This window comes from Heptranchias perlo, chromosome 6 (genome assembly GCF_035084215.1).
Source record: "Heptranchias perlo isolate sHepPer1 chromosome 6, sHepPer1.hap1, whole genome shotgun sequence".
NCBI lineage: Eukaryota > Metazoa > Chordata > Chondrichthyes > Hexanchiformes > Hexanchidae > Heptranchias > Heptranchias perlo.
Genome location: NC_090330.1, coordinates 35777055 through 35799433, shown reverse-complemented (window position 1 = coordinate 35799433; position 22379 = coordinate 35777055). Strand labels below are relative to the sequence as shown.

The following is a 22379-nucleotide window of genomic DNA, read 5'->3' as shown; positions in this document are numbered from 1 at the left end:
GCACAGATGGAGATGGAACCTGGGCCCTTATTTAACTACTGAGACATTGGGAAAGCTCTACAAACAAGACTTCTATTCAAAACACAGACCATTCCTTCAATATTTAGCTTGTAGCACAAATTCAATTTTACCTACTCATCTAAACAACAAAAGTAAGCTTCAAAGTGAATATTTCGCACTCTCTGAGAGTAACTATCGATTGCTCTGATGAGATCAGCAATTTGTCTCCATTCTTGATGTCATATTTCAATTACATAAAAACTTTGAAATTTTTTGGTTCTAAATTCAATTTAGTTTTGATCAGTGTACATGACAGCCTTTAACAATTTTACCAAAACTCGCTCCCGACAGAGCTTCACCTTCCAGGACCGCATAGTGGGAATTTGGTTTCACACTCACCACAATTTTCCACCCATTAAAATTAACTGGGGAAACATTCAGAAGGAAAACATAGGAAGTAGAAGACATCTACCGTGCATTTTCACTACGAGGAAGCAGTGGGGCAAAACACACTGAACATATCTGCAAGATACAGTGTAAGGGTTAATAGTTGGGGTGACTTGTACTGTGATGTAGAATTCGACCACTGTGCCTGTGCTGCTGTTAGCAATTTAACTGGAGCTCTCCACTCCAATCCCATTTCCCTACCCTTTCCTCATATCCTTTTATATTCTTCCTTTTCAAATTCTTATCCAATTCCTTTTTAATTGATGTTCTAGTCCCTGCCTCACTAGCCACTTGTGGTAAAGCATTCCAAGTTCTAATAACTCTCTCTGTGAAAAAGTTCTTCTAACCTCCCCCTATGTTCTTTTGATCTTGAGTCGATGTCCTGTTGTTACCAATTTGTCAACCAGTGGAAACAATCTTTCACTATCTACACTAATAGTTCTTTCAGTTTGAGGCAAATTAAGGTAGTTGGTGGAAAATCTGGAGTATTTATAAATTTTGATGTACTATTGTGGCCAATAGAGGTGATGCTTTATTTGGCAAGGATACTGGGCACATGTGCAGACGACTTTTGTCTTGAATGTTTCCTTCTCTTAACTAAATATGCCTTAATGCTGAGAGTTTTCTGGCTGGCGTCACCTTCTGTCACTGATAGCTGCTTGCTCCAAGGTAAGGCCACTTTACAGGGCAATATTATATAAAATGCAGGAGGCAATAATAATTTTAGACATTTTAGCCAGTCTGTAAGGCACGCCTCCTCTAATGCTGTCCGACCTCCTCCAAAACCAGTTAATAGAGAGGGGTAGTCATCAACATACCTATAGGTCCTATTTAGGCAGAGATAAATTTCAATTCCCTTGGCCAACACCTAGAGGAGCTGCAGTGCTGTAGCCTCATTAATGATGTGCTGAACTCAAATGAGCACACTGAATTAAGGCACAAGGGTTAACTGAATGGCTGGATTTCAAACCACGTGAGATGATCCAACATGACACAATTCATGCTGTGTTTTTCCACAAGGAATACTTAGTCACATCTAGTCTTTTATCAGGTTATGTTGAAATAAATAATAGATTGAGAAATATTCCTATAAATTGATGTTAAATTCAATGGAGGCTGTCCAGTGAAGTGAATGGGACTGACTCAAGTATATCTCAAGTTTACATATCAGGGAAAATGAACCAGAGATGAAATTGAATCTACTCATCCTAATCAACACCACAAGATAGAGTGAAGCCATTTATTTGCAATGGCTGTAATCCCTGCTGTAATCAGGTTTCCTCCTCTCCCCTATGTTCTTAACAGTAACATTACTCAACCTCTTATACTCTATGTGACTCAAGTTACATGCAAAAAAATGTCATCTGGCCTCAGTAAAAAATAAAACAGAGTTCCATTGTATATGTGGTAGCAAAATAACTTTGAATGTAAAGGTTGAAAATATGGTAAAATTGTTAAATGATCTTGTACACACAAATCACAGCACGATTTGGAACATTTTACACAATGTTTTCACTGTGAGGTTTGCAGACACTGGTGTCACACCACCTTGTTATCACTTGACTGTTGACAGTAACCACCTCTCACCTTTTTCGTTGACTCGCTCTCTATCTCGGGGCTGCAGGGTGTGGGAGTCCACAAGATGCTGGGCGCTATGCAGACTGCCAAGTTAAAAGCATTCATCTGGTTTTCCTCAGCCTGCTGCTCAATGTTGTGAAGAACTCCAAACACATGATGGAGGAGGAGGATATTGAGTTTTGGAAGCTGCTCCAGCAATCTGGAGAAAATAAGAAGTTAAAACAGAAAATTGAAACACTCTTTGGTTGACACTGTTACTTTGGGGAAGGCGGGAAGGGTCAACTTTGTATTTTTTTAATCAATGCTTTTTCCCCTTCTAGTAGAGACATCATCATTCTCAAGAGTTCTTAAGCCTTAAGTAAATATATGTGTCCACCACCGGGAATCAACTCGGCCTTTGGCTCCCAGTTCCACTGATTTTCATTTTGGTCTCCATCCCCCACAATGAGAAGTACTTTAGCCCAAGCCCCTCCCCCGCACTAAGAAGCTTGATGGTTTTCCCCCCTCCCACCACTCTTAAGCAGCATTTCAGTCTTTGTCCCACTACTGAGAATCATTTCTGTTGTGTGTTTGTCCCCCACTGACCAGCATTGTGCCCATAGCTACAGACTCCAATAAATAGCATTTTGACCCTTTGCCCCCTCTCCCCCTGAGCAGGGAAATCACTGACCCTCTCCTCACAGAGTGTCAAAATGGGCTCTGACAAACTGTTCCCCCACCAGCACTAATCCTCCAAATTTCCCCCATTCCTTCCTCCTCCCTCTTCCCCTATCTTCCTCCTCTTCTCCCTTCCTTCTCTCCATCTTCCCTCTCTGTTCTCTGGTCTACTTCCTCATCCTCCTCCTCATTTCCTCTTCATCCACATTCCCATCTTCATACTCCTTTTTTGCCTCCCCCTCCTCATTACCATCTGCTCTCCATTTCTCCTCTTCCTCCACCGTCTCCTATTCCCCTTTCCCCTCCCTGTCCATCATTCCTGATCAGTCCTTCCTGCTTCCACTTTCCCATCCCTCTTCTCCTCCTGCTCTCGTCTCCTTCCCTCCCCCTTATTCCACTCCCTTTCTCTTTTTCACCCCTCCCCCACTTCCTCCCCTCCCTGATCTGGGTCCAGGTATCCCCCTACTTGCTTGACCTGACACTTGGGGATAAATTTTAACCTCCAGCTAGGAAGGGAGCGGGTGGGGAAGATTTCCAGGTGCAAAACCCAGAAGGTAATGGGCAGGTCGCGATCCAATGAGGCCCATCATTGGCATTTCTGGGTTTTGCGCCCGCCAGTGAAAGGAGCTGCACATCAGAGAGGTGAGGGGGGAGGGAGGGAGAGTTTATCGGGTTGGAAAAAATTCAGAGTTGGGGGGAGTGGGGGGACGTGTATGACATTGGGGGGGTCAGCCATCATCGTGGATCGAGGGGGTCATCCACCATCGTGGATCGGGGGGGGGGTCAACCACCATTGTGGATCGAGGGGGTCAGTCACTATCATAGATTGGTGGGGGGAGGTTCCAGCATTGGTGGGGGGGGTCCAGCATCGGAGTGGGTGGATGGGGGGGTCGGCCGATCGCAGGGGTCCTGTCAGCCAAGTGAGCTTGTTGGGCCTGGATGAAGCACTCCTGCTCCTCCAGGCCCACAAGCAGTGCAATAAAGGCACTCACCTCGTGGATCCAATCCTTCCCGCCTGCTTTCACCTGACGTGATTCGGAGGCGATGGGAAACCCGAACAGGTAAGGTTACATTTTTTCTAATTGTCCAATACACAAAATATTAAGTATCTCAATGAGGTACATTGCCCTTTTAAGCATGGGCCCGCCGGCTTTAAGTGGGAGCGGGACTTGCTGCTGTTAGCTCTCCACACGTAGACAAATCTGCCTGGGTTAAACCCAGAAGTGGGCGTATTGGAGCTGGGATGCGGTCCCGCTCCTAAAACTTAGCATTTTCACTGACCACCCACCCCCAACCCACCCATTCTTGGAGGTTAAAATTTACCCTTGGTCTTGACTCCCTGTGTGCAACAGACACAAATATCAACTAGTTATATATTAAATTTGGTATGTGGGGCATGTGCTTCATCAAAAAAAAATGATGTGAAGCTTCCTCCTATGGGAAAGATCAATTATACTGCCTGTAGTACCTGTTACACCTGTAGGTGGAACTGTGACAGGAGTTTTCAATGTTAAAGATGCCACAGATTCAGCCACACCTTGTGTCATACACAGTAGGTGCAGTTTGTATAGTTATATGACCTGTCTTTTCTAAAAGTTCTTGTTTTAAAATAGTCATTAAAACAATTTTAATATTTCGGACCTTCTCTTTGACTGCTTATGAATTTATATATATAAAAAAATCAGAGTAAAGGAGAAAGTTATCCCTGAGGCTATAACACAGTAACAAGTGTTTTAGGAGTGTTTCAATGAATAAAAAAAGATTTACCGAGCTGGGCTTTAAGTAAATAATTGGCTTTTTCTCTGTGTTTCATGGGTGGGAAAAGAAAGGAGAACATTATTTTTATAGCAATACAGCTTGTGTATAAGACCCCCAGCTCCCGATATCTTGCAGCCATCTCCCCACCTTGTGTCTGCCTTATAGGTTCCAATGTCTACTGGCTTCCCATGCAGCCTTACATCACCGTGATAATGCTCCTATTAAAATGTTTTACCAACCTTTGAATTTCCTTTATCTTCTCCTCGTGATTTCTCCTTTCTATTGCTGCCATCCAACTATCATACAAGTCTGAAGAAAAGATGCTTCCAGGAATATTCCGAAGAAAGTCCTGAATTTGCAATAGATAAAAATAAACTCATGAACCAAAATATTTGAAGGTTAAATATTGCAACCCTTAAAGTTTCATGTTTTGGAACTTTTCAAAGCATCAACCAATCTTTAAAGCAAGTAATAATTTCAAATGGACAGCCCAATAGTACAGTTCTCTTCGCTAATCTAGACAGTCACATATTTGAAGCAAGCACTGCCAAGCTCACTTGCCCCTGCCACTGATACTCTCTAATCTCAGAATTGCCTGTCTCAGCACACTGGGTTACATTCAGCTAGGCTGTTAAGATGAGTGCTGTCTGAAGCAGCTTGTTCCCTCCTGGAGATGGGCAGACAGAGAGACATTGATTCCCTCACCTTACTTAAATCATATTTTCTCTGGTCAATCAGAAAACATTTTAATGTTTGTCATACAGACTTGGTCCTCCCAAAATGGAGATGTCTATACATATTGGCAGGTACTCTGCAAAAGTATACAAAGGTGCTGCAAGTACTCCTGGGCTAGGGAAGGAAACATCAGGTATGGTACCTGCTCCTGACCAGTACAAAGAGAGTCCTATTGGAGAGTGTGCATATGTGAACTTCAGGTGAAAGCAGAATCAGACTCAGCTGTGATGCCCCCACAGTCCAACAGCCTGCCAACTCTCTGTTTGGGTTCATATTTGAAGATTGGCTATTTAATTGAGGTAATGGAGGGCTGCTGTCTGCATAATTTTTTCCAGGGGGAGTTAGCACATTCAAGAGAGGTAGGGGAAAAAATTGAAAAACCAAAACAACATCTGAGGTAGTTGTTCATTTTGTGAAAAAATTAAAACCTTTTCCAGACACCAACATGAGTTATTTTTGTTTATGGACAACATTTCAGAGTTCATCTCGCGCTGTAAATGAAGTTAGCCATACTGCTTCAGAGACTGTTGTAAGAAGGCCATCAAAGTGGATAATGTAAGTGGATTCAAGAGATAATTAGATGTGTTTTGAGTGAGAGGGGGAAGAGATTTAGGGATATGGTGAGATGGATAGGTGGGCCTGATTTATTAAAAAGGGATGGGCTCAATGGTAGTACCTTGCCTCTAAGTCAGAAGGTTGTAGGTTCAAGTCCACCAAAAACTTGAGCATGTAATTTAGGCTGACACTTCAGTGCACTACTGACGGAGTGCTTCATTGTTGGAGGTGTCATCTTTCAGATGAGGTGTTTAATGAAGGCTCTGCCTGCCTGGTGGATGTAAAAATCCCCTGGCACCATTCAACAAAGAACAGAGAATTGTCCAAGCCAAGATTTAGCCCTCACACAAAGCAAATTATCTGCTCATTTCTCTTGTTGCTGTTTATGGGACCTGGCTGAGCACAAATTAGCTGCCGCATTTGCCTACAAGACAATAGCGAGCGCGCTTCAAAAGTAATTAATTGGCTGAGAAGTGCTTTGGGACATCCTGAGGACGCGAAAGGTGCTTTATAAATCCAAGTTCTTCCTGAGTGAAACAGCCTTTCCCTTTTCCTAAAAATTCCTATGTGCTTATTTAACTTTTTCCATTTCAATGGCTGAGTCACAGTTTACAGTTACAGATGTTGCAGACTTAGGGAAGCCATTTGGAAGAAAAACTAAAATTATTTTCTAAACCACTTTGATCAACACCAAACTCACCAAATTTTCTTTTTTATCTCCATTGAAATTTTCCACATCCAATAATTTATTATAATCTTTATGCAACTCAGAAATCTGAAAATTATATCAATTATATTTAAATTTTAAAAAATCTTGATGTATTTAAAATGATTTTACCTCCACCTAATGAACCACACTGGGATTATTCATTTTCTAACAGACACGTCTTTACAAGCAACCTGTGCTGATGAGAGGTGCTTACAATGGTCCTGTGCCAAGAAATGCAAACTAATTTCAATGAACAGTAGCTCTATTCCTAAATTGAAATATCTTTCTTGATATCTATACTGTTTAACTGTAACCATCATTTTAATATGGATTTGAGTTTTTTTCTATTTTCTCTGATATATTGAACGGATTGATAAATGTTTGCTAGATTAATTCCTGGGATGAGAGGGTTGTCCTATGAGGAGAGATTGGGTAGATTGGGCCTGTACTCGTTGGAGTTTAGAAGAATGAGAGGTGATCTCATTGAAACATATAAGATTCCGAGGGGGCTTGACAGGGTAGATGCTGACAGGTTGTTTCCCCTGGCTGGAGAGTCTAGAACTAGGGGCATAGTTGCAGGATAAGGGGTGAGTCATTTAAGACAAAGATGAGGAGGAATTTCTTCACACAGAGGGTTGTGAATCTTTGGAATTCTCTACCCAAGGGGGCTGTGGATGCTGAGTCGTTGAATATGTTCAAGGCCGAGATGGACAGATTTTTGGACTCTAGGGGAATCAAGGGATATGGGGATCGGGCAGGAAAGTGGAGCTGAGGTCGAAGATCAGCCATGATCTGATTGAATGGCAGAGCAGCCTCGAGGGGCCATATGGCCTACTCCTGCTCCTACTTCTTATGTTCTTATGTTCATCATTTAGTGAATAAAGTGGTAGGTCTAAAACTTATTCATATTTATGTTTTTTTAAATTGCTACTTCTTCCATTAGCTTTCCTTTCCCCATATGGCTAGTCACCTTCATGGGTACTTCCTTCAGCTGGCAATGGAAGAGGAGAGATGAATCGTTCAGGCAATGGATTTATTGGTGATTACATGCAGGATGATTTAATAAGTATATATTCAATTGGGGAGACAAGCAATGGGAGTCAGCCTCCACTCACTGATGAAATATTATATTATCATTGCAGCTTGTGGCCAGTCATTCAACCCAGCCGCTCACTGGCAACTGGACACATTCAGAATTTCTGGAGCGCTGTGACCGCTACTCCTGGCCCCACTAGAGTGTCTGAAATCAGGATAAGGTCAGGTTGAGGTCAGCTAATTTAAATATTTCCAGTAGGCACCGTGCCAGTATGGCCACAACTTGGGTGCCCATTGGTAGAGCGGAAGGAATATGTGGCACTGTCAAGTCACGCAGAGGGCAAGCCTTGCTACCGCTTCAAAAGAATTTTAATATCTGACAACCAGCCCTGTATGACGGCTGATTCACCTGTGCTGCTGGCTGTTTTCTGGGGTGTTTCAGGCTAAGACCCAGGCCTCTATCAACCAAGATATTGGCATCTTTCTGGCATCTAGATCGCTAAGCACTCAAGGGGCAGAAGCCACTGGAATTCCGGTGAGGAATCCATCCTGCTGGCCCGGCCTTCTTCTGATGTCATGCCTGCTTCTGCCAGCTACAGAAATTTCCTTTGGCGTCTCTTCTAGGGAGACACCCAGTGTTTCCAGGTGCTGCCCGATTTCTCGCCCGTGTCAGGCCTCTTACTTGGGCACTGCACCCCAGGCCCTGAGGAAATTTGGGACTCCATTACTTAGACTCAGACATGATGAGTAGTCCTTTTAGGAGAGGTACTAGATGTTGGAAACACCAATGGAACCATGCCCCAGTCTGAGTTATCAGTTCCAGCAGAGTTGGAGAGAAAGGTGGAAAAAATATATGGTTGTGAAGTTACCTTTGAATAGTAATTTCTGATATTTTTTCCATTTTTAAAATATTCTTACTGAAGTTTGATTTACAGAAGGCCTTACAACTGACATTTCATTAAAGAAAATAAAAGTTAAGATTGCAGTGTAAAGAGAATTATGGGTTAATGCTGTGTGGAGTGCAGTTTTTGCCAGGTTTGTGTTAGTGAATTAGAAATGGATGAAAATCTCCTTCATACACAAGTTACCTCCCGAGTCCTTTCGTGCTGTCTTTCACTCACTAAGCACGAAAGCTGCTCACTCACAGCGGGAAATTTTTACTGAAACACTTCAATCCAGCATTCCCAAAGAGATGAGGCAAGTGAATTGCGAAATAACCAGAAAACATCAACTAAAGCAACACAACAGGCTCCTTGTAGACACTCAAGAATAAATTTAGATAAGTAGGATCTTGGAAGTTAATTTGTTAAGGCTCATTTGCATAGTGGTAAGTAAAGGGAGGACCTTCTTATGTTCAGTAAGTTTATTAATACATCTTAAGGACAGTAGGGCTTCTATATATAATGAATGTCTATCTTCCTTTTACTCAGGATATGCACACTGGCCTAATTTTAATAGATAAACTAATTTGATCAAAAGCAAAATACTGCGGATGCTGGAAATCTGAAATAAAAACAGAAAATACTGGAAATACTCAGCAGGTCAGGCACCATCTGTGGAGAAAGAAACTAATATGATCCCTTGTCTCTGCCGAGTTAGCTGATCTCAACCAAAGTAATAGTATGGGAGCTACAATTGGCCTCAGTAACTATTCTTTTCCTTCTAGTGGGGAATCATCTGGCCTTAGGTTGCTGACTTCCATTGAAAACTCATCCAAGATTGGGAGTTCAGTATACAGAGACTCACTGGTGTGAACCCATGTCCTGCCACACCACTGATGCACCCACCCACTGTGCCTCCAGGCTACCTCATTCTTAATACATGATTAAAATCCAACTGTGTAATGAAATCTTCGGTCTGGAAATGGAAATAAAATGTAATTTGGATTCTGAGTGCACACTCTTAACGTACTTTAAACACAGCAGCGGTCACAAACACAGATTCACTGGCTAAGTGCACTTCAGCTCCAGAATTCAGCTTCTCTTTCAGTTCTTTGCAGGCTTTAGCATTAGCAGAGCGTCTGAAAATGCCCCTGGTAAATGGGCCTTCATGAAACAGAAAGGAAAGCATGTCCTAAAATATAGAGAAAAGAGGAAAAGAATCATGAGTGTGTTATGAAAGCCACTTAACTGCAGCTTTTAAACTTCCCTTCTGCTTTAACCCTCTAAGACAACACAGCTAATAACTATACTTGCCAGTGATAACACAGAAAAAGGTTTCATTTTATGTGGGAAAGATCACTGACAATAGATGTATACATTGCATGATTTAAAATTATGGGCAGCAGTGTGGAGAACCTTTATCACATGACATCCAGCTCTACCTCTCTACCTCCTCTCTCGAACTCTCAACCGTCTCTGTGCGGTCAGACTACTTTGTCTAATATCTAGTTTTGGTTGAGCTGTAACTTCTTGCAGCTAAACACTGGGAAAACCGAAGTCATTCATCCCCACCACAATCCCCACTCCCCTGTCATTCCATTCCCTGGCCACTGTCTCAGGGTTAATCAGATTGTTCACAATCTCGGAGTGTTCTTCAACCCAGAGCTTCAGACTGCACGGGGACAATTTTAACCTGACCCATCTGTGAGGAAACTGATGGGATTGGGTGCAATGCTGGTTTTACATCCCACCCGATTCTTCTCTCCATTGCAAGGTAGGTTAAAATTACCCCCCACCCCACCCCATGCCTTCTTCATTATAAAGTATTGGCTTACTTCCACCTCAGTAACAGTTCTGCCCCTAAATCAGCTCCCCTATCACTGATACCCTTATACCCTGCATTTGTCACTTCCAAACTCAACTACTCCAACGCTCCCGTAGCTGGCCTCCCACGCTTCATCTTCCACAAATTCCAGCTTGTCCAGCTGGAATTTGTAGATATCCTGACCTGCTCACCAATCACTTGTGTCCTCATTAATCTACATTGGCATCAATGCCTCAAATGTAAAATCCTTGCCCCTGGCTTTAAAGTACTGGCCTCACCCCACCATAACTCTGCAACCTCCTCCAACAGATATTAGCGATCCCCCTCCTCGTCCCACCTCACCACCCCCCCGAACATTGTTTTCCTCTGACTCCAGGCTCTTGTGCATGCCTCCCTCCGTTCACCCCATCATTGGCGCCAGAACATTCAGCTGCCTGGGTTCTACTCACTGGAACTCACTCCCTAAACCTCTCCACCACTCTTTAAAAACCTCCTCAAATTCCCTACCTTTGACCAAGCTTTTAGTCACCCATCCTATTCTCTCCTTCCCTGACTCTGTGTCTGTTTTCCACATGCCTATCTGTGGACAGCCTTGGGGATGATCTTTATGTTAAAGGTACTACATAAATGCAAATTGTTGTTGTTATTGGCCTCTGACATTCATTTCAACCCTTAATTTCCTCCATCTTGCTGTGTAAAATAAATAACCATTAAATTAGACACATCTCAGTCACTTCCTCTACCAACCATTTGCATTTTTTTTAGATAGAATAGGTTCTAAATGTTGCTTCACTTCACCAAATGCAATCGTTCATCAAACAGACTCACTGCATACACATCAATATTGAGAACTTAGTGATAGGTTGATGAATAGTGTTTCTCTTTAATTGCTATTGAGCAGAAAATACTGAGTGAGGATGCTCACAGATTTTTTTTTCCAACCTAATTGAATCATTCAGGATTCAGTGATTTTAGTGTAATGACTACAACTGTAAGAATAACATACAGATCCTGATTGAAATTACAGGAGCCTCCGATGGTAACCTATTTATTTTAAATGAATTACCACTGGTTAAAATAATACCAATTGTACAATCGAGGCTTTAGAGTCTATGATTCTGCCATCAGCACTGAGAGCAGCTAACTCAGCACAGACTGAGGATCACACCTGGGACCTTCCCAGTGTCCTGGCCAATATTTATGCCTCAAGCAGCAACTAAAAACAGATTATCTGATCATTATCTTATTGCTGTGTGTGAGACCTTGCTGTGCGCAAATCGGCTGCTGCATTTCCCTACATTACAACAGTGACTACACTTGAAAAAGTACTTCATTGGCTGTAAAGCACTTTGGGATAACCTGAGGGCGTGAAAATTGCTATATAAATGTAAGTTTTTCTTTCTCTTCTTCTTTGGGGTCTCAATGACTCAGTTCCATACTAAATATTGCATTTACCATCGGGGAAACATCAGGGGAATTTAAGGTCCCTCTGCTTGCTTATGAATGCTTTCTGAATTGAACTGCCATTACTTTCTGGATAAAATTATGACAATAAAGACAGATTGTTCCACTTCCAAGTCAGCTCCTCCCCCTCCCCTTATCCAGGCAATGAGGTTCTGGAAGCTGCTTTATTACGATAAAGTGTGCATTCTATAAATATAGTACATGATGGAATTTCTTTTCATGCATTATAAATGGAGAAAAAATTCCACCCAACTTATACACTGCCTGAATTTCATTATTACATTGCTAGTGCATTATAAATCTTTCACTTGTTCATCTCTACAGAGAAAACAGATGATCAGTAAATCTTTTAAAATAAGCCCCCTCTCAGCATGTTTACTGTCTCGGTGACATACTTCAATACCCAATGGTTATAGATAAGGTACTCCCTCCCCCCTTCTCTAGCCATTTTGTCACTTACCATAATTGGCTTTGGGAAACTGTCATCCTCACAAATGGCTGGCAGTGGAAGGCCGAAGAGTCTGCCTGGTGTTAAGGAGGTTGGAGACAGAGGCATGTTGTCTAACTGAGTACCAGAACCACGCCAGAAGGCCCAGTTCATAATTGACCTTTTCCTTTTGTATTGCTTTTGACTAGGATCTACAGAAAGAAGAAAAAACAGCAAAAGGTAACAGAGGCTTCCTGAAAAAATCATCTGCAAACCATATTCTTTTCAAGGTTGCTATGGGTACATAAAAATTGCATGAATGTTAACATCTCAATGACTAAGTGTTATGATTTGGTAAATTTCCTGTAAAGAACAGTTTTGTTTTCAATTATGATTCAAAGAATTAAATAACAAATTAACAAATTCTGCAAATATCTAAAACACAGTTTTGGCGGGAAGAGTGAAGAGAGGCAGAGCGGTGAGCGGCGGGAGAGAGCGAGACCAGAGCGGAGATATAAACAGCGCGGAGAGAGCGAGACCAGAGCTTACTCTGAGAGCGAGACTCTGAGACCAGCGGCAGTTTGGGGTGACGTCACCAGTCAGAAAGTGACGCGGCACAGGGGAGGCAGCTGATTGGTGAGTAGGTTCAGGTGAGTATTTCTACCATTTTACTGTTAGTAAAGTAATAAGAAAGGGAAGATCTGCAGGTTTTATAGCAGATAGTGTTTTTTTTTAGTGAACCTAGGTCCCTAGTATAGTTAACATTTTCTAATTTCAACGTAATTTAAAAGGGGTAACTCAGCTAAGGCAAGTCATGGCAGCAGACCTCGCACCCGTGATATGCTCCTCCTGCAAGATGTGGGAAGTCATGGACACTACCAGTGTCCCTGCCGACCATGTGTGCGGGAAGTGTGTCCACCTGCAGCTACTGACCGATCGTATCTCGGAGCTGGAGCTGCGGGTGGACTCACTGTGGAGCATCCGCGATGCAGAGAAACTCGTGGATAGCACGTTTAGCGAGTTGGTCACACCGCAGGTAAAGGGTATACAGGCAGGAAGTGAATGGGTGACCACCAGGAAGAGTAAGAGATGCAGGCAGGTAGTGCAGGGGTCCCCTGTGGCCATCCCCCTCTCAAACAGATATGCCACTTTGGATGCTGTTGGGGGGGATGACTTATCAGGGGAAGGCAGCAGCAGCCAACTTCCTGGCACCACGGGTAGCTCTGCTGCACAGGCTGGGAGGAAAAAGAGTGGCAGAGCTATAGTGATAGGGGACTCAATTGTAAGGGGAATAGACAGGCGTTTCTGCGGCCGCAACCGAGACTCCAGGATGGTGTGTTGCCTCCCTGGTGCAAGGATCAAGGATGTCTCGGAGCGGCTACAGAACATTTTGGAGGGGGAGGGCGAACAGCCAGCTGTCGTGGTGCACATAGGCACCAACGATATAGGTAAAAAAGGGGATGAGGTCCTAAAAGCAGAATATAGGGAGTTAGGAGGTAAATTAAAAAATAGGACCTCAAAGGTAGTAATCTCAGGATTGCTGCCAGTGCCACGTGCTAGTCAGAGTAGAAATAGGAGGATATTTCAAATGAATACGTGGCTAGAGGAATGGTGCAAGGGGGAGGGATTCAAATTCCTGGGACACTGGAAACGGTTCTGGGGGAGGTGGGACCAGTACAAACCGGACGGTCTGCACCTGGGCAGGGCCGGGACCGCTGTCCTAGGAGGAGTGTTTGCTAGTGCTGTTGGGGAGGGTTTAAACTAAAGTGGCAGGGGGTTGGGAACCTGAGCAGGGAGAGAGAGGAAAGCGTAACAGGAAGGGACAGAAGGTATGGAGTAATAGGTAAAGTGTTAAAAAAGGAAAAAGCAGGAACTAAGCGTCACAAAACAGATTTGAAAGTTCTTTATCTGAATGCACGTAGCATTCGTAATAAAATGGACGAGTTAACGGCACAAATAACTACGTATGGGTATGATCTTGTGGCCATTACAGAAACATGGCTGCAGGGTGACAACGACTGGGAATTAAATATGCCAGGGTATTTAACAATCAGGAAGGACAGGCAGGAAGGAAGGGGAGGTGGGGTGGCTATGTTAATAAAGGAAGGAATCACTGTAATACAGAGAAATGATATTGGGACAAAGCATCAAGATAATGAAACAGTTTGGGTGGAGATAAGGAATAATAAGGGAAAAAAAACATTAGTGGGCGTAGTATATAGGCCTCCTAATAGTTACAACTCTGCTGGAAGAAGTATTAATCAGGAGATAGTCGGGGCATGTAATAAGGGAACAGCCATAATTATGGGGGATTTTAATTATCATATTAACTGGACAAATCAAATTGGGCAGAGCAGCCTTGAGGACGAGTTCATTGAGTGCATCAGGGATGGATTTCTTGAGCAGTATGTAACTGATCCTACAAGGGGGCAGGCAACCTTGGACCTGGTCCTGTGTAATGAGTCAGGATTAATTAATAATGTCCTAGTTAAGGATCCCCTTGGAACGAGCGACCACAACATGGTTGAATTCCATATCCAATTAGAGGGTGAGAAGGTTGATTCTCAAACAAGCGTACTGAGCTTGAATAAAGGAGACTATGATGGTATGAGAGCGGAATTGATTAAAGTGGACTGGGAAAATAGATTAAAGGGTAAGACGGTACATGAGCAGTGGTGTTCATTTAGGGAGTTATTTTACAACTTTCAAAATAAATATATTCCACTGAGGAAAAAAGGGTGTAAAAGAAATGACAGCCACCCGTGGCTAAGTAAAGAAATCAAGGATAGTATCCGACTAAAAACAAGGACATATAAGGTAGCCAAACTTAGTGGGAGGATAGAAGATTGGGAATTCTTCAAAAGACAGCAAAAAGTAACTAAAGGATTGATTAAGAAAGGGAAGTTAGATTATGAAAAGAAATTAGCAAAAAATATAAAAACAGATAGCAAGAGTTTCTATAGTTATATAAAAAGAAAAAGGGTGGCTAAGGCAAACATAGGTCCCTTAGAGGATGAGACCGGGAAATTAATGGTGGGAAACATGGAGATGGCAAAAATGCTGAACAAATATTTTGTTTCAGTCTTTACAGTAGAGGACACTAAGAATATCCCAACACTGGACAAACAGGGGACTCTCGGGGGGGAGGAGCTAAATACGATTAAAATCACTCAAGAGATGGTACTCAGTAAAATAATGGGACTCAAGGCGGATAAATCCCCTGGACCTGATGGCTTCCATCCTAGGGTCTTGAGGGAAGTGGCAGTAGGGATTGTGGATGCTTTGGTGATAGTTTTCCAAAATTCCCTGGACTCAGGAGAGGTCCCGGCAGATTGGAAAACTGCTAATGTAACACCGTTATTTAAAAAGGGTAGTAGGCAGAAGGCTGGAAATTATAGGCCAGTTAGCTTAACATCTGTGGTGGGTAAAATTTTTGAGTCTATTATTAAGGAGACAGTAACGGAACATTTAGATAAGCATAATTTAATAGGACAAAGTCAGCATGGCTTTATGAAGGGGAAGTCATGTCTGACAAATTTGCTTGAGTTCTTCGAGGATATAACGTATAGGGTGGATAAAGGGGAACCAGTGGACGTAGTGTATTTAGACTTCCAGAAGGCATTCGACAAGGTGCCACATAAAAGATTATTACTTAAGATAAAAAATCACGGGATTGGGGGTAATATTCTGGCATGGGTGGAGGATTGGTTATCAAACAGGAAGCAGAGAGTTGGGATAAATGGTTCATTTTCGGACTGGCAACCAGTAACCAGTGGTGTTCCACAGGGGTCGGTGCTGGGTCCCCAACTCTTTACAATCTATATTAACGATTTGGAGGAGGGGACCGAGTGCAACATATCAAAATTTGCAGATGATACAAAGATGGGAGGGAAAGTAGAGAGTAAGGAGGACATAAAAAACCTGCAAGGGGATATAGACAGGCTGGGTGAGTGGGCAGAGATTTGGCAGATGCAATATAATATTGGAAAATGTGAGGTTATGCACTTTGGCAGGAAAAATCAGAGAGCAAGTTATTTTCTTAATGGCGAGAGACTGGAAAGTACTGCAGTACAAAGGGATCTGGGGGTCCTAGTGCAAGAAAATCAAAAAGTTGGTATGCAGGTGCAGCAGGTGATCAAGAAAGCCAACGGAATGTTGGCTTTTATTGCTAGGGGGATAGAATATAAAAACAAGGAGGTATTGCTGCAGTTATACTGCATACAGTTTTGGTCTCCATACTTAAGAAAAGACATACTTGCTCTCGAGGCAGTACAAAGAAGGTTCACTCGGTTAATCCCGGGGATGAGGGGGCGGACATATGAGGAGAGGTTGAGTAGATTGGGACTCTACTCATTGGAGTTCAGAAGAATGAGAGGCGATCTTATTGAAACATATAAGATTGTGAAGGGTCTTGATCGGGTGGATGCAGTAAGGATGTTCCCAAAGATGGGTGAAACTAGAACTAGGGGGCATAATCTTAGAATAAGGGGCTGCTCTTTCAAAACTGAGATGAGGAGAAACTTCTTCACTCAGAGGGTGGTAGGTCTGTGGAATTTGCTGCCCCAGGAAGCTGTGGAAGCTACATCATTAGATAAATTTAAAACAGAAATAGACAGTTTCCTAGAAGTAAAGGGAATTAGGGGTTATGGGGAGCGGGCAGGAAATTGGACATGAAGCTGAGTTCGGATCGGTCAATGCCCTGTGGGTGGCGGAGAGGGCCCAGGGGCTATGTGGCCGGGTCCTGCTCCGACTTCTTGTGTTCTTTAGATTTGTGGTTGGGATCAGATCAGCCATGATCTTATTGAATGGCGGAGCAGGCTCGAGGGGCCGATTGGCCTACTCCTGCTCCAATTTCTTATGTTCTTATGTTCTTATAAACTAAATGATACAATTCCAAAGTGGGTGCAGGAACAGAGAGACCTGGGGATATATGTGCACAAATCTTTGAAGGTGGCAAGACAGGTTGAGTGGTTAAAAAAGCATATGGGTTCCTGGGCTTTATAATTGGAGGCATAGAGTACAAAAGCAAGGAAGTCATGTTGAACCTTTATAAAACATTGGTTTGGCCACAGCTGGAGCGTTGTGTCCAATTCTGGGCACCACACGATAGGAAGGATGTGTAGGCCTTAGAGAGAGTGCAGAAAGGATTTACTAGAATGGTTCCGGGGATGAGGGACTTCAGTTACGTGGATAGACTGGAGAAGCTGGGGTAGTTCTCTTTAGAGTGGAGAAGGTTAAGAGGAGATTTGATAGATGTGTTCAAAATCATAAAGGCTTTAGATAAAGTAAATAGAGAGAAACTGTTCCCATTGGCAGAAGGGTAGAGAACCAGAGGACACAGATTTAAAGTGATTGGCAAAAGAACCAAAGGCAACATGAGGAAAAACATTTTTACACAGTGAGTAGTTATGATCTGGGAAGCGCTGCCTGAAAGGGTGGTGGAAGCAGATTCAATCATGGCTTTCAAAAAGGAACTGGATAAATACTTGAAGGGAAAAAAATTTCAGGGCTACAGGGAAAGAGCGGGGGAATGGGACTAACTGGATTGCTCTTACAAAAAGCCGCCAAGGGCTCGATGGGCCAAATGGCCTCCTTCTGTGCCACAACCATTCTACGATTCTGTGTGTTATGGTTGCCTTAGTGCTATTGATTGAGTTTGTTATTTGTGAAAGAGTTTTTGGATGATAAGGTCTATTGAAATAGCACAGCAATCTTTATTAATTTAAAGCAATTACACATCCTTTATCTAGAATTATGATCTTCATAGGGTAATTCATGTATCATATTACAAACCTAATATAAGCAATATGCTTTGTGTGTAATTTAGTACATGCAAGTATTACAAATCAAATATAAAAGCTTTTATTGTATTCATCTGCAACCAACAACCCTGGTCTTTAGTCTCTTCTTCAGTGTGTTTCTTTGAAATGCTGACACTAATTATTCACCAAGCTTTTTCAACATGATCCCTAACAGGCCAGTTAAACGACATATTTTGTATCAATGCTGAGCATTGTTCCAATGAAAATTATGTGGTATAACTAGGGTATGAAGTCACTAAACTGGCGGTGCTGCATGTCTTACCAAGTGGTTTGAGACTGTTTCAAGGACGTAATCTCACATTGCTTCGGCTTCACACCAGCTGCAGAATGACTGCAACTGGAATGATATTCCCAGGCAGTTGTTGGGCTGCCTGAGAACCTTTTAAAATTTCATTTTGAACCTCTTTAAAGTAGGGAGACAATGACATTTCTATCTACTAACATTCTAGTTTAATCAACATTTGGATCATGCTTGTACATATGCACAGAGCTCTCCTTTCACTGACTAAGGAGGTACTGGTATGATACCTGCAGTATAACTTCCTCCATAAAATGTGCTTTGACTGTGGATGGCATTTTCCTGCAGCTAGAATGCCACAGCTCTGCTTCACTTTCACTTAACGAGAACTGGAACTGTCAGAAGAGTTCCATTCTCACAGAGCTGTCAACATTGGGAAATGCTGAGAATGACCTTTATGAACGGCACATGTGATTGTAAACCCATTTAATCAAATGGGGTTAGTTTATTTTTGAAATAGACCTATATCAAATAGGTCACAATTTTTAACCTAAATTAGTTGTTGCTCTCTATGAGTGATACACAGCTGGTATTTTTTCATCCAGCCTGTGGTGTCTAATGTTTGCTGTGCTGGCTTCAAAAAAATCTATACAGAAACACCAAGAGCTGAATTTAAACAGATCCAAATGGATGGAAATTTTTCCAAGTTGCTGCATGCTGGTGAAAGGATGACCTCATTGAACATCGCAGGTCCATTCTGGGAGCGCGACATGAAACGAGCTTTAACAGATTTGCATAAGGTTACGTTTGGGACCCTTTCTTCTTTGACACTTTAAAAAAAATGCTTTCAAAACACTTCCATGTATTCTCCAAAGCTCAGAGGATATTCTGAGAACTGGCGAGCTCAAGAATTCTTCATTTCATATTTCCACATTTCAAAAAATATACTTGGCTGCATGTCTTTGTGGAAAATCCATCAGCTGGCAGGTTGTTTGTGGACATTTCCATGACAACCACCAACACTGCTTCATGATCAGGATATGCTAAGAGGCATATTTGTAAAGTGATGGTAGGCGTTATTAAGCTCCACTCCCTCATGGTTTAAATAAAGAAAATAGCAACATTTCAACAACAACTTGCAAGCTCTTTTATAATTCTGTTATGAATTCTTATGTCCACATGTATAATGGAAAGCACCTATATATACTTGTCACTTTGTAGTTACAACCGCCAGTCAGTGTTGACATTGTAGAGCCTTATAAATTAATGTAGAGAAACATTCCAAGGCACTTCACAAATAGACATTAGGAAAACGGACACTGAGCCAGAAAGGGAGAGATTAGGAAGAATGACTAAAAGCCTGATCGAAGATATGGAGGAGAGGTTTAGGTCGACAGTTCCAAAGAATAGGATTGAGACGGCTAAAAGCTCTGCCACCATTGGTGGGGTGACGAGAGGGGAGAATACATAGAAAGCAAGAGTTAGAGGAACAGAGTGTTCAAGAGTGTTCAGGAGGGTATATAGAACCTGAGGAGATCGGATGGGGCAAAGCCATGGAAGGATTTAAAGACAAGGACAAGGATTTTGAAATAAATGAGTTGGTGCAGGCCAGCAAAGACAGAGGTGGTGGATGAATGGAGCATGAATGACAAGATACATCCAGAAGAGTTTTGGATAAGTTGGGATTTATGAAGAGGATGTGATTGAGTCTGGAGACAACAAAGGGTTCAGAGAAGCTAAGGTAGATGGGGAGGAGGGCAATGTTGTGGAGGTGGATGTAAGTGGACTTTGTTATGGATAGGATGTGGAGATTAAAGCTTAGATCAGGGTCGATCAGAATTCCAAGATTATGAATGATCTGATTCTGCCTGAGAGAGTGGCAGGAAGGGGGATGGAATCAGTCAGAAAGAAAGAACTTGCATCTATATAGCACCTTTCACAACTCAGGACAATCCAAAGTGCTTTACAGCCAATGAAGTATTTTTGAGTTGCCAAGTAAGGAAATGTGGCAGCCAATTTGCACACAGCAAGGTTTCACAAACAACAATGAGATAAATGATCAGATAATCTGTTTTAGTGATGTTGGCTGAGGTATAAATATAGGCCAGGACACCGAGAGATTTCCCCTGCTATTCTTTAAATAGTGCTATGGGATCTTTTACATCCACCTGAAAGGCAAATAGGGCCTCAGTTTAACGTCTCATCCGAAATATGTACCATCTGACAGTGCAGCACTCCCTCAGTATTACACTGAAGTATCAGCCCAGATTATGTACTGAAGTCTCTGAAGTGTGGCTTGAACCAACAATCTTCTGACTCAGAGGCGAGGGTGCTACCACTGAGCCAAGGCAGGCACCTTCAGGAAACTGTGACTCATCCAACACTGGATGTTGGACAGCAGTTGAGGGGTTGAGAGAAGTAGTGAAGAGGTAAAGTTGGGTATCATCAGCGCACAAATGGCTGCTCATTCTTCAGATGATGCCGCTGAGAAGCAAATGTCAGATGTGGGGGGAGAATAGAACCTTAGAGTACTCCAGAAATGACAGTGCAGGGGAAAGAAGGAAAGTAATTGCTGGAGATGCATTAACTGTCTTCAGATAAATAAGAATGGAATTGTGCAAGGGAAGTCCCATAGAGCTGGATGACAGAGGAGAGGGGTTGGAGGATGATGGTATGGTCAACCACATCAAATGCTATGGGCAGGTGGGGAGGATGAGAAGGATTAGTGCACCATGTTCACTGTCACAGAAAATGTCATTCATGACTTTGACTAAGGCTGTTGTGGTGCTGTAAGAAGTGTGAAAGCCAGAATGGAGGGATTTGAACAAAGAGTTTAGGGAGAAATGGGCAAAGAGTTGGTAGGTAACAATACATTCAATGACCTTAGAGAGGAAAGGGACTTAGGAGATGGGAAGGTAGTTGGAGAGTGTGAATTTTTTGAGGAAGGGTGAAGACAGAAAGGAAGAGGGATGGTGCCTAAAGAAAGGGAACCATCAATAATGTCAGCTAACGTGGGACTAGGAAGGGGTGTTGAGTAGTCAGGAGTTGAGTGGGAGGGGTTTGAGGGAACAGGAGATAGATCACATGGATGAGATGAGCTTTGAAAAAGCAGGAGGGGAAAATAGGTGAGAAACTGCATATAGATGCAGGCGCTGGGCTAGAATGGGTGGGTAGATGTGCGGAGATAGTGGACTGGAGGAAGTGGCAGAGGCAGCTGAATGGATGGATTTGGCGTTTGAGGTGAGGGCAGAGGAGTGATGCAGCGGAGCTTAAGGAGGTGGTTGGTGATGGAAAAAAGAAGCCTGCGTTGACCTTGCCTTTTAGATTGATCCTGGAGTAATAGACAATTTTGGGAGAGGAGACAGAAGTTTCTTTTCACTTGTAAATATGAACTTAAGAAACTTCCCTTCTAAATATGGTCAATCCATGTCCACATTTTACTTTGACTTGCCATCATATCGTTTTTATATATAATATGTAGATTTAAAGTATTTTCTATTATTCTAATTGGAATCCACTCCAGTGACTTGAGCACAAAATCTGGCCAACACTCCAGTGTACTACTGAGGGAGTGCTGTCGGAGGTGCCGTCTTTCGGATCAGACATTAAACCAAGGCCCCGCCTGCCCTCTCAGGTGGACGCAAAAGATCCTATGGCACTATTTTGAAGAAGAGCAGGGGTGTTCTCCCCAATGTCAGGGCCAATATTTATCCCTCAACCAACATCACTAAAAAACAGATTATCTGGTCATTTCATTATCACATTGTTGTTTGTTGGACCTTGCTGTGCGCAAATTGGCTGCCACGTTTCCTACATTACAACAGTGACTATACTTCAAAAGTAATTCATTGGCTATAAAGCACTTTGGGACGTCCTGAGGTTGTGAAAGGCGCTATACAAATGCAAGTCTTTCTTTCTTCTTTTGGATCTCTGAGTGAATAATTAAATGGGCTCTAGTACAAGGATTTAATAAATGGTTATTTACATCTACCATTTATAGAAAGCCTTAATATTAATTCAAGCAGAAATCTCAAAGTATGTAGCATGTTTAACAGCGAACATATCCAACTCTGGATAGAGAGCACTGCAGTGATGGTGAAGAGAGACAAGGAGAGCTTCTCCTTTATTCTGAACATTCACTTGACTTCACTTCTGCAATCACGTTTTGAAGCAAAATGGCTCATTAAATTCAAGTATTGACTTTCCCCCCTGCATTAGAACTACTTCTAGTCTCCAGACATGCTGTAG

General features: G+C 42.5%; 1 protein-coding gene across 2 annotated transcripts in view; it reads right to left on the bottom strand.

Moving 5' to 3' along the window:
- arhgap20 (Rho GTPase activating protein 20) overlaps positions 1 to 22379 on the bottom strand; it is a 109319-nt gene that overhangs the window by 8673 nt on the left and 78267 nt on the right. For both annotated transcript variants that reach the window (XM_067986109.1, XM_067986110.1), the window contains exons 10-13: positions 12105 to 12283; positions 9386 to 9547; positions 4680 to 4789; positions 2035 to 2224 (exon numbers count right to left, since the gene is read on the bottom strand). In XM_067986109.1, the coding sequence (XP_067842210.1) occupies positions 2035 to 2224; positions 4680 to 4789; positions 9386 to 9547; positions 12105 to 12283 (641 nt within the window). The remainder of the gene's footprint in view (positions 1 to 2034; positions 2225 to 4679; positions 4790 to 9385; positions 9548 to 12104; positions 12284 to 22379) is intronic.